The 12,375-nt window shown below is 34.6% G+C and overlaps 1 protein-coding gene across 1 annotated transcript; it reads right to left on the minus strand.

The window, feature by feature from the left end:
- Positions 1 to 2,286: 2,286 nt before the first annotated feature.
- Positions 2,287 to 9,225, minus strand: LOC136208917 (sorting nexin 1). Its single transcript, XM_066000208.1, has 11 exons — positions 8,969 to 9,225; positions 8,703 to 8,837; positions 7,752 to 7,887; positions 6,178 to 6,311; positions 4,603 to 4,677; positions 3,901 to 4,060; positions 3,657 to 3,790; positions 3,501 to 3,569; positions 3,307 to 3,386; positions 2,774 to 2,834; positions 2,287 to 2,694 (listed from the first exon to the last, which is right to left on the minus strand). The coding sequence occupies exons 1-11, from the start codon at positions 8,978 to 8,980 to the stop codon at positions 2,488 to 2,490; spliced, it is 1,203 nt and encodes a 400-aa protein (XP_065856280.1). The 5' UTR covers positions 8,981 to 9,225; the 3' UTR covers positions 2,287 to 2,487.
- Between the last annotated feature and the right edge of the window lie 3,150 nt (positions 9,226 to 12,375).

Genomic DNA, 12,375 nt, shown 5'->3' on the forward strand with positions numbered 1-12,375 from the left:
GTTTCTTCGAGTACAGATAAATCAGACTTAGAGAGTTCAAGGAGATGAAAGGATTAGGTTTTGGAATTCCATCAGTCAATCCCAATTTGTTTTTACCGTTGTATATCTAATTACAAACTAAGTAATTAACAAAAAATTTCTGATTTGGCAAGGGTTTCATCCTAGTCACAGCGATTGTATTTCACGCTTGAATAGCCAGCATAAAGGAAGAACGGAGGTATTTATTTATTACAAAATATGCAAGTTCAGGGAGCTATTGAGACAATGATAAAGTTCAGGAAGTCAATCTACCATTTGGGCCAAATACAGGGAGTGGCTGGTGTATTAAGCCTTCTTTTTAAGTTCTCTTTCTACTTTGTCATCCACAACATTAGCACTGTCATCAGCTACCACCTATATGCAATCACATGAACAATAAGGCCTATGTGAGTTTGGCTTCTCCAATCACTGGTAGCAACTGCTATTCTTGAAATTTAACTATGACATGTGATTACTTATTTTTTATAAAAAAAAATTAAACTCACGTAGAGTATATTATAAAGTTTTTTTTTTCTCCTTTCCCTACTTATTACATGCATGTATGATAAATTTGTTTAAAGTTCGATAAAAACTTGGTCAAATCTCGACTTGATATATTAATGAATTAATACTGAACCTACCGAGGATCAGCCTCACTTCGACTTGCTGACACTCTTAGGTGAGATTAATACTATATATGAAGCTTAAATTGGTTCGGAATAAGTTCTGGGTCCAAATAGATCATTTGACATATTTAGAGCATCTCCAAGAGACCCTTAGTACACTCTCTAAAAATAATATAAATAATTGACTCTTAGTGATTTAAGAGTGACTAAGATATATCATCTCCAACAATATTCCTTATATTCACTCCTTATTTATTATTTTATAATTAAAATTATTAATGATGGTTATATTTACCAATAGTGAAAGAAGAGAGTCTCTTTAATAATAAATTATTAATAAAAAATAAAGTTAGGGGGCACTAAGAGGTAGAGAGAAATTCGTCTATTAATAGAGAGGATGGAGAGACTTTTAGTGATTTGAGGAGCCACTAAGAGACTGTTGGAGCCCATTTTTAATTCTCCCTAACACTGGGAATCCTCAAAGTGTGGGTTTGTCACTAGCAAAAGAGGGTCACTATGCCAACCAAACCCAACGAAATGGCCAGCAAAGAAATACATTCATATTTTGGAATCTCATTTCCTATTTTAATGTTTTTCGGGTTAAGGGTGTGGCTGACAGAAAGCGAGTAGCGCCTTGTATAGATTGGGCGGAGCTTGAAGAAGGTAGCCCCTCTCAGAGAAAGCCATTGCGCGCTAGCCTAGCTAGCTAGCGTTTTTCAGCTGGCTATTATGTTAGTTGTAGCGCGCCTTCCCTCCTTCTCTTACTATAACCAACCTCATAGATCCCACTCAATCTTTTACACCGATGTATCGTACTCCCTCAACCAGGTCATCATAAGAAAATACTTTTAAGGAAAAATTATTAGGACACTGAACTTTCATGTTATGAAGGAATCCCAATATACATTTTGACATTAGTATATGCAGACTCACATATGTATATTGACTATTGACATTAACGTGCGGATTCACATATGTATATTGACATGTGTACTACAGATTCACACTATTATAATTTTGTAAGGTAGGTCACAATACACATCAAAAATATGAATTAAGGTAGATCACAATACACGTATCAAAATGTGAATTAAAGATCCTCCATTTAACATGAAAGTCCAGAATCCTGATATAAGAATAAGATTTTAAGACCTATAAATACATTAAAGAGCAGCTCGGTGCACTACGGGTCCCCGCTGAGCGAAGATCCGGGAAGGGGTCCCACCACAAGGATGTACTGGGGACAAGCTTTCCCCTGCCAATTTATTTGGCAAGAGGCCGTTCTTAAGACTCGAATCCGTGACCTCTTGGTCACACGACAACCACGTTTACCGTTGCGCCAAGACTCCTAAGACCTATAAATACATTGATTCAAAAAAAAACCTATAAATACATTGATTCAAAAAAAAACCTATAAATACGTTCATACACACACAAATTAAGCGAACCACAATTCTGTGTATTACTTTTTAGAGTAGCAAATAGCTTGGCTGAATTACAACTTTATTTTTATTTGAAAGAAGGGTTTAAAAGAAATTGTTTAATAGGAGAGCAGAACAACAATCTGAAATATTCAAAACTGGGAACATACAATGATTGATACAGTCACAAGAGAAAAGAATATTATGGACAATGCTGAGTGTAAATCTAAAAATTGAAGCTTGAGCTATGAATAAAAATGTACTACACCTTTTCGATAGCTTCGAATTTGTACAGTGATACAAACTTGCAAATTTCGTACAGCACGGAGATGGGAAACTAAACCCTATGTCACAAAGTCTTTACAAAGCAAAAGTTGCCTCTGGAACCCCGAAAATCCTCATTTTTATGGTATTTTTATGAATTATGATGAACAAGCTTCAAGCTTCGGAAGGAGACTTCGCCATGCATCTGCAATGTTATTCGCTAAACGAGCCTGTCCTTTCGCGAATTCATGGAATGCGATCCCTATATCTTGTGTTTTCTGATCTTGAAAACGCACTATCTCTTCGTTCATCACTCGTACTATGGTCTCAAATCTTCTTGTTGCTTCCTCACCCTCTGCCTTCAACTGCATTGCAAATAAATTTAGTTTGATAAACAAAATTTCTAATATGTAACATGAAGAACGCAAGTGTGCGATAACATGCCTCCTTATACTCGTGCTCAGCCTCTCCCACTCTCTCCGAACGCGTTAACATGAGCTTGTCACTGCAGAAAACAGATATAAATAAGTTCATGAAGATCACCAAGGACATAATGGAAGTACAGGGCACAAACAGCATATACAACACACTTCTCTCTACTGCAACATCAATTGTCAGTTAACTGGAGGATAAATGACCAATTTAGCCCTGAAGTTGGCTAGTACGGTCAAAGCAGCCCAAAATAACATGTGTCGGTATATGATTGGTAGTTATTTGATACATGTCACATCCTGGTGCTGACACATGTCATTTTGGACCAATTTGATTCCAAATGTCAACTTAGAGGGCCAAATTGATACCCAAACTGGATTTTGGACTAAATTGATCCTTCTAGCCAAAGTCAGGGGCCAAATTGCTCCTTAAATCGTTTACTGGACTATCTCTATCTTCATTTATAACCGTAGTTTTACAAGATACCACCCCCCAAACGATATTAATTAACCTAATACGAGAAAAAAAGGAGATAGGAGTCGTACAGATTAATTTCCTTCAACTTAATTGTTTCGGCTAGTTCACACTGATGCCTGAAGGCATTAGCCCTCTCACCTATGGTGGCCTGTTTTCAACCACAGAAGCAATATCAGCTGTCATGAAACTGAGGGAACAAAAACAACAAAGAAAGAAAAGAAAACGAGAGAAAAATGACGAGGTAGGAGAAAGCTAAACTCACCTTAATAGATTGCACAGCACGAACATAATCTTTCAAAGGTTCTTCGAAGTTCATTAGAAGTTGATGGGCCTGATCGGACAAAAGAGAAGAAAAAATGCTCAAATGATTTATCATAAACTCAACCATCCCTTCTATCAAAAGTCATTTAAAGGGTACCTCCTTCTGCAACCTAATAGATAATGTCTCTGCTTTTGCCCCAAGGTCCGAAAATGCCTTCCCGAGGGAATCGCCTTCACACTCACCAAGAAGTTTGGCTGCCTTCCCGAAATCTGATAGAGATTGTCCCAACTCTGAGGAAATAAACAATCATACCAAGTTACATACCATATTGACTAAAATTGAAAGGTGACAAAGAAAAACATTCATGGGAAAGTGCATCAATAATAAATATCCTTGGTACCTCTGTGTCTCTTTACAAGACGATATGCATGCTTCTGAGCCTCAGACAAGTGGTTTTCAAGCTCAAAGATGTAGTGTTTTAATTTTTCATATTCAGGATTTGATTCTTCAACAGGTTTTTCCTTCCCAAGAACCACATCACTCACTTTAGTTTGCACATCCTGCAAAAATTTAGACCATTATTGCCTGATCAAAGCACAAATCAAACTGATCCAGAATGAGTTTCAATGTTGTAACAAATTACGAGTAGAATTGGGATTGTCTACTATGTGTAATTTAACCACCAGGTAAAACTGATTCAGAGTGAGTTTCAATGTTGTAATTACGAGTAGAATTGGGATTGTCTACTGTGTTTAATTTAACCACCAGGTAGTACAAAAGTTTTCCAATTCTAAGTATACAATTTGAAACTGTTCCTTAAAAACAAACATTCCATATTCTCAACATGAAGATTGGATCTTTAAGTAGCAAAAACTTATCACAAAGCCTTCACAGATTAGGCAGCAAAAGCACAAAGCCTATGAAACTTTAAGGTTTCTAAGCAGATCTAAGAACCAACAAAATACTTTTAAAACACTGATTGATTACTGAAAAGCACGTCATGATAAAGTTGCATAGCTTTTTGTGGCAGAAGTTTATTGCTCAGATTGAATTTTTGTGTCACTAACAATGCCTGTTATCCTGGACAATGTAAAACTGATACCTTGAAGATTTGCATCAAGTCAGCTGGCTTCTTCTTAAAATAACCAGTCTCTTGAGACCTTAATCTCTCCATTGTCTGAAAAATAGGTGCTATATTAGTATCGAGATACCAGAATCACATACTCTATCAACATCATTTATATAATACAGCAGGAATTGCAAGCTATGCTGATAATTCTCGGTGTGAATCTTTTTTCTCAATTAAAAAAAGGAAAATAATTAAAATGGGAATGGGAATATTAACTTCTTCCTGAACTACTTGAAAGGGGAACGTAAATCATGAATTTCACATTTTAAAATTACCAAAAGTGCACAGCATCAATAGCTACCTGTTACACATGCATAAATACAAGGAATACAGCTATTTGTAAAGAATTGGAATGCAACGAATCAAGAATTCATTATTCATAAGTGATAAATATAAATGAAATCTCCATTAGCTTAAAAATCAGTGTATATTTACAACATCAAGTAAATCAAAATTTGACTTGTGAGTTGTAAAACTTATGTTTTTTTGAAAAAAAAAATCTACAATATGAAATAGTTAAAAGTTTCATTTAGAGTTGATAAACGAAACTCTCAGTTCAATGTTAAATTCTAAAGCATCAATAGAGTTTTAATTTATTCTTAATGTACAGTCTCATAAATAAGCACACAAAAATTGAAGTGGCCCAATAGAGTGTCTACAAGGTATCTAGAAAAGCATATTTATTGAGCACACATTTTTTTTCTGTTGGACTTAGACACATTCTCCATGTCAGACAATGTTTGTACATGCATTGTTTGGGCAAGTCTCCAACATTGCCTACTGGTTATCAAAGGGGTTGTCATTCTCTATAGGTGTCTGCTACATCAAGGACCAATAATCATTTCAAAAGGTTATTACAAATAATTAATAGCAAGGCATCTAGGCAATTCATAGTGTTGCAGCTCTTTCCGGGATGGAGCACATATGCACTCTGAAGACAAATGAAATCTGCTTATAGAAATTCTTAGGCTACAAAACGCAGATCTTGGTCAAACATCTCAATCACAAGGAAAGTTTTTCAAATCAAGAATACTAGAGTGGTCAAAATTGAGGTTTAGAACTGTTCAAGTTTGAAATTTTTTAATTTTGTGTTTTAGATTCTCCTTGTAAGAAATTATGAAAAGAAACTAAAAGTCATGATTAACGAACTTTCTAAACTGAAACTGTAACTATTTAATTTATAAAACTAAACTAAACTAAACTGAGATAATACAAATAAGTGAAATAATTAAAATGCTTAGGGCTAAAGCAATTTTCACAAGGATTTAACACCATCTTTCTTTCTTTTCCTTAAAAAAACACTTTGAGATAAAGTGAAAGGAGATTTTGAATTTTCATTAAGAAAAATAATAATTCGATGCCACATTAAGACCACCACAGGCAATACAAGTCTACATGTCTGCATGTGTGCCATGCGGGGGAAGTCAAAATCGGTCTAATTATATAAATAATCAGAAGTCTAGATAGCAGATTTTAAACATTTTCTGCATAAATGTTCAATGCGCCAAGAGAAGAATGGTACGTAAGCACCACAAATAAATACGTCACCTCTTCATCTGCCTGCAAAAAGGTTCTCAGATCCTCACTTTGTCTAAGCTCATTATGTGAGGCTATCCTATTAACAAATATATCCAATGCTTGTCGCCGCAACTCAATAAATTCAGCACTGAATCGAAACTTTTCTGCATTAAAAAGCAAGCGGTTAGCAATCACAATTTTGCAAACGTTCAAACATAATCCTGCAATATCAATTTTTCCCACATTTCTGTCATATTAGATACATGTAACCAGACAAAAAAGTAGGCTATATCAAGTCTACTGATACATGAAAGGGAAGACTATGTCTAAAACAGATGCTAAATTACATGTGCTGTGTGTGTTGCATACTTAATTGGATTTAGTCATAGATGAAGGCTTCCACATATACTGAGAAATTTGATTTCGGTCCACTGTGGCAGAAGGATATTAAATTATAAGAATTGATAGAGCAGCAACATTACCAGCATGAATTTTCCTAAGGCCAGAGGTAGATGAATTGTACAAAGTCAAAGATACATGATAGTCCCTTATTTGAAGTATTGCATTCTCTATCATTTTTTTACTGCTGTCCCAGAATAGCAGGAAAGAAAATATCATACATATATAGCATGAATTTCAAACGCACCATGTAATTGCATGAAGTAAGAACCATGTGCAGGCAATCCTTGTAAATGGGCACATGGTGTATGTGCATCTATGATTTTCTTATGTCCATAACTTTAGGTCAATTACGTTTTCCTTAACCATAATTCTGTCCAGGAAATTTTCCTTCTCAATCATAATTCATCACTAAGGCCTTGTTTGATAAAGCACTTAATTGCTTAAATTAAAATATTAAGCACTTATTTAATTTAAGTGCGATTGATAACAGTTGCTTTTTCACCACTTAAATTAGTTAATTAAGTTAAAAACCACTTATTTTTATAAGTCAAAATATTTAACTTATCATTTTAAGTTAAACATTATCAACTCATGCTTTTTTAAAAATTAAATCATTCAATATTTTCAGCACTTATAATATTCAACACTTAAAATTCAGTACTTATTTTTTCAGCACTTAATTTTCAGTTTTATCAAACAGCACCTAATATTGTTCTTCACTGAGTAAAGAAGCAATCCATCTTTTGATTGAGAAGGCAAATAAAAAATCAGTTCTATCAGTTTCTCTTTTTTCCTTCTATCTCTACAAGAGTAAAATGATGTCCGTTATGAGAAGATTCTCAAACGGGTAGAGTTTGATGTGAATGCAGCACATTTATTTCTATCCACGTTGCAATTTGTACAAGTTTTGAGGGTTGAAGATAAAGCTGGTTTCGTCAATTCAATGTCTATTGCTCTTGGCCTATTAATTCTTGCTACCATGGTAACCATACTTGCCCAAATCGTAATGTATGACAAAGTGAAGTTCCTAACCTCCTATAGTAAATTTGATGTCAAGACCGAGAAGCATCCATTAGAGCATTCCAATAAAATTTTAATGCAAAAGAAGGCATCAATATTGATGATGGTTGCTCCAATGTAAAAAATGATAAGAAACTAAAAGAAGAATCTAAAAGAGAAAAAATGACTAATTTATTTCATACCTACAGTACTCTTCTCTGGAAGAGGAGGAATGAAAACACCTCTGTACCTTTCAAAGAGACGATCGCGTAACCAAACAAAATCACTGTAACGCCGAATAACAATCTTTTCAGGCCCTTGATATTCAGAAAAATTTGTCTGCCAAAAAGTCCAAGCCACATCAAACTTATGGATTTTGAGACAGAATTTGAAAGATATTAAGACCTCTATCTTCAACGCTCAATACAAAATAAATATAGATATCCAAAAACACTTAAGATCACGTGGACACACATCTCACCACTAAAATGACCCCTTTAATCAATATAGTGAGGCATTCAAAGAGATTGTTCACAAGTTAACTGATGATGAATTTAGAAACTTTATTCATATGCACAAGTCACAAACAAAGTCCAAAACTTTCTCACAACCAAGATACTACTCAGGTTCAAGTGTATGCACAATAAAACCCTTAGATATTCATTTTTCACTCCCAGCTACATAGGAACTTCAACACTCGTGATCTTAGAAGACCAATAGAGAGAGAGAACTTTGAAGCTCAATTTCATTTGCCTGATTGATCAATCTAAGGGAATATTTCTCACACAAAATTCTATATAACAAGCTTAGCACAAGAACCCAGCAATTCATCAAATGTTTTTCATTAACTCATACAAACAAGGCAACAGACAGAAGACTTTTAAGCCAAAGGATTATGACGAAATGAGCTGGAATCCTATACACGGATGGGATTTTGGTCATCCAGGAGGAATAAATAGCTAGTTCATTCAACTAACAGGCCACTAAAGTATTCAATGTGTGTCTTCAATTCGCAAATCATAATATCACACTGCCCAACATAAATACGCACTGATCAATCCATAATTCACAGAAGCAACGCATCTCACATACCATTTCTAATTCAATAAACTGAAACACAAGCACAACTCAAACCAGGAAATCAATAAGATTACCTTGGTAATGACGCGATACGAGATGTACGACTGGACGCCGTTACCCAATTTGACAGGATCAGTGACCGAAACCGACAAGTAAGGCTCCGATGATGGCGATCTAGGGCTATGAGAAGATCCCGACGTACTCCACTGCTGCTCCATTCTCACACCAAAAAAGAAACAAACAACAAAAATCAATAATTCTAATAATTAGCCTTTTACATCAATCTTGCAATCGGCGAAAATAAAACCGGATAGAGCAGGGTGGCAGGATGGTAATTTACCGCGTTAATCATGGCCTAATAGTATTAACGAAGTCAATATGACAGTGCTGTTTCCTTTCTTATCTGGTAACCGATAATCAACGGCCGCGGTTATCTTACGCCGGTCACCGGAGAAATCTGTTCCGGTCAGAAAAGACGGAGGAAGGAGTAAAACGGGAGCAACCGTAGGTCCTTCGGAAACAGGGTCCAGCAGTGAGAAGTTCAACGTGTACTTCAATGCAAAGACTGAAAAATGTGAGTTCAATTTAACTGCCACATGTTTTCCTGGTACAACCAGGCGCACACTTTTTTTTCTTTTTTATATATATAATTTAGTGGATTGCTCAAATTACTTATCACCCGCTTCTCTGGTACATTTTTCCCTTTTTCATTTTTTAAACTCAAAAATTGAAATCCTCTCAAATTCTTCAAAATTTAAAAACCCGAAAAACATTTATGAAACTTAAACAAAGTGAAAAAAAAAGATTAATAATTCCTCGGATAAGTATTTTTATTTGAAAATTGAATCAAAAACACGAGTTTCATTTTCGGATTCGGAAAAAAATTCATCGAAAATGTACTAAATGGGTGATTCACACCATTCCGCCTAGGTAGAAACGGATGAACGATTCGTTTCTACCTAGGCGAAAACGGGTGGATCACCCGTTTCACCTAGGCAGAAACGGGTGATCCACCCGTTTTCGCCTAGGCAGAAACGAATCGTTCATCCGTTTCTACCTAGGCAAAACGGGTGGATCCGTTTTGCCTAGGTAGAAACGTAGGCGGAATGATGTGAATCACCCGTTTGGTACATTTTCGATGAATTTTTTTTATATATTGATTAAACCGGTTAGTTTTTGGAGACGAATTTCAATTAGTGTAAATGGGAACTGTAGTTATTCGATTTCCTCGACGTTTTCGGGTCCATTTTTCATAAATCCAATTTTTGGCCCGGGAGAGAGAGGATATTTAGTTTTTGAATGGAAAAATGAAAAGGGCGAAAATGTCCAAGAGGGGGCGATGATAAGTAATTTGGAGGCGGTGAATATAATTTATCTTATTGTTCGGTTTGACGTCTGTCCCGCACCACCCTCATTTCTAACTTGAGATCTAGTTTAACCGACTTTGTGTCATTAACGACTTAACATAAATAGTTAATAAAATAAATTTTATTAAATGAATATAAAATGACATGTACAGTTAAACCTCGATAAATGAATATTCGATAAAGTAATAACCTCAATTATATAATAAATTCTTCCGGTCCCGACTTGGGCCAATGGACTAAAGTAATAACCTCGCTAAATGCATTAAGTAATAAAAAATATTTAAATCCTTAAGGGCCCAATAAAAATATAAAGTAATAATTATTAAATTACATACAAAAGATATATATATATTCATCAATATAAATACACAAGAGTTTACAAAAAAAACAAGACCTATAATTGTGCTTATAATTATGCCTATAATTATTTGATTGATTTGTAATTATGTCAATGTGATAATTACAAATCAATCAAATAATATATTTCCTAAACAAGATAATTACATATCCAATGAATATTTATCGATAAATGAATAATTTATTAATTTATCGATAAATGAATAATTTATTCATTTATCGATAAATAAATAATCTCGCTTAATGAATATTTTTTTCCGGTCCCAACGATATGCATTTATAGAGATTTTACTGTATATTGAATGGTTATATTATGGATATAAATTTGGAGATACTCTGAGATTTCTCATTAGTCATTAAAAGAATATTAGTTTTTTATATAGGCTTAAATCTTAATATAGGATTAAATCTTTATACTGGTCAAAAAAAAAAAACCCAAATTCGAACTTTAAATTCGATTTAACGGGTAAATTTCATCAATGGTGTACAACATTTGTCCCATTTCACAGTTTGGTGTACAACCTTCAATTTGTCTCACTAATATGTACGACCTTATAGGTGACCTCCCACTATAGTGTATAACAGGTAAAAATGACCGATCAACGTTCAGTCAACGCGCCACCTCAGCTTTGACCGGCCAAAAAGTCAAAAAAAGTTTGTAAATTACTTATATATCCTTCTTTAAAATTTGTTTTCTTTATTAATTTTCTTTTTATCTATTTAAGTTTTTCTTTCTCTTTCTTTCCTCTCTTACTGCGTATCTCTCCATGGCTTCCATTTCCAAAACTTTCATTTTCATCCTCATCATCACAATCTCAGTTTCTTCAACATTTTCTGCAACTGTGGTCGAAGATCTCGCAACCCTAAAACCCCTTCCAGATTTCAACACAACAATCATAAAAAAAACTGCCAACATTATCCCTCTCTAAGATACTGCAATTCCTCGCCATTGAATAACCTCAATGAAATCTTCAAATTCACCATTGTTGCTAGCCATCTCTGCAACGAATCAAAAAATCCTAATTGCATTGAATCTTTCCCCAAAATCGATCTCAAAAATCGCCCAAAGATCGTTCCTTTACACCTATAGTGAAAGAGTTAAGATCGTTCCTTTCAAATGATTTGGACCTCCATTTTCTGTTTTTGATGTTTGCTTGGATCAGTATTGTATTGATGATAATGCGAAAGAGGAGGTGGATGATCAATAAAATAAAATCTTCAAACTCTGAGTATGTAAAGTATCAAAATCCATTTCTGTTGCAAAATCAATAATATATTGGTCAGTCTACTTCCAGCACATGCAATATTCTCTGCATATCCAAGCAAACATCATAAGAATAAAATTACAAAATATAATATTGAAATATTTTTAAATCTTATCTATTAATTTAATTTTCTAATTAATTGGTTAAAGTATCTTGAATTGGAATTTTTTCTCACTAATCTAACATCTCTCAATTTGTCTTTCAACTCATTTTCGGAGAGTCCTGTCGTGGAATCTCACTTCTCCATTCTTCTTTAAGTGTTTGAATAGGAAGGGTTAATTGGTTAGTATAGCAGCTGTTGATACTGAAGAAAGTGAGAACATGGAGAACATGAAACAGAAACAGCGACTGACAGAAGAAACAGTTCGGAGAGGAGAGCTCGCAGGTATCAGACAAAACCCAGTTTGGAAACAGAGGAGAGCTCGCAGGTATCGGACAAAACCCAGTTTGGAAACAAATGAGTCCATCTGAGATTTAACCAAACCTGCTACTCTTAACCCAGCTGACAAACTTATTGATTGAAGCTTGCAATGTAATACACATGAGATTCAACCCATTTTAGTTCTTCTCTTTAACAAAATGGAAGCATTTGAGCCACTAGATGATTCTGATTCTAAAGAAATCGAATCGAATCCCTTGCAATTCCCAATCCATAGCTTTGCAAGCTTATTATTCTAGAGAGAGAAAGAAAGAAAGAGATGAGAGAGAGTGTAAGAATGAGAAAGAAAAATTTAAAGAGATAGAAAGAAAAGGGAAAA

This window comes from Euphorbia lathyris, chromosome 10 (genome assembly GCF_963576675.1).
Source record: "Euphorbia lathyris chromosome 10, ddEupLath1.1, whole genome shotgun sequence".
Classification (NCBI taxonomy): domain Eukaryota; kingdom Viridiplantae; phylum Streptophyta; class Magnoliopsida; order Malpighiales; family Euphorbiaceae; genus Euphorbia; species Euphorbia lathyris.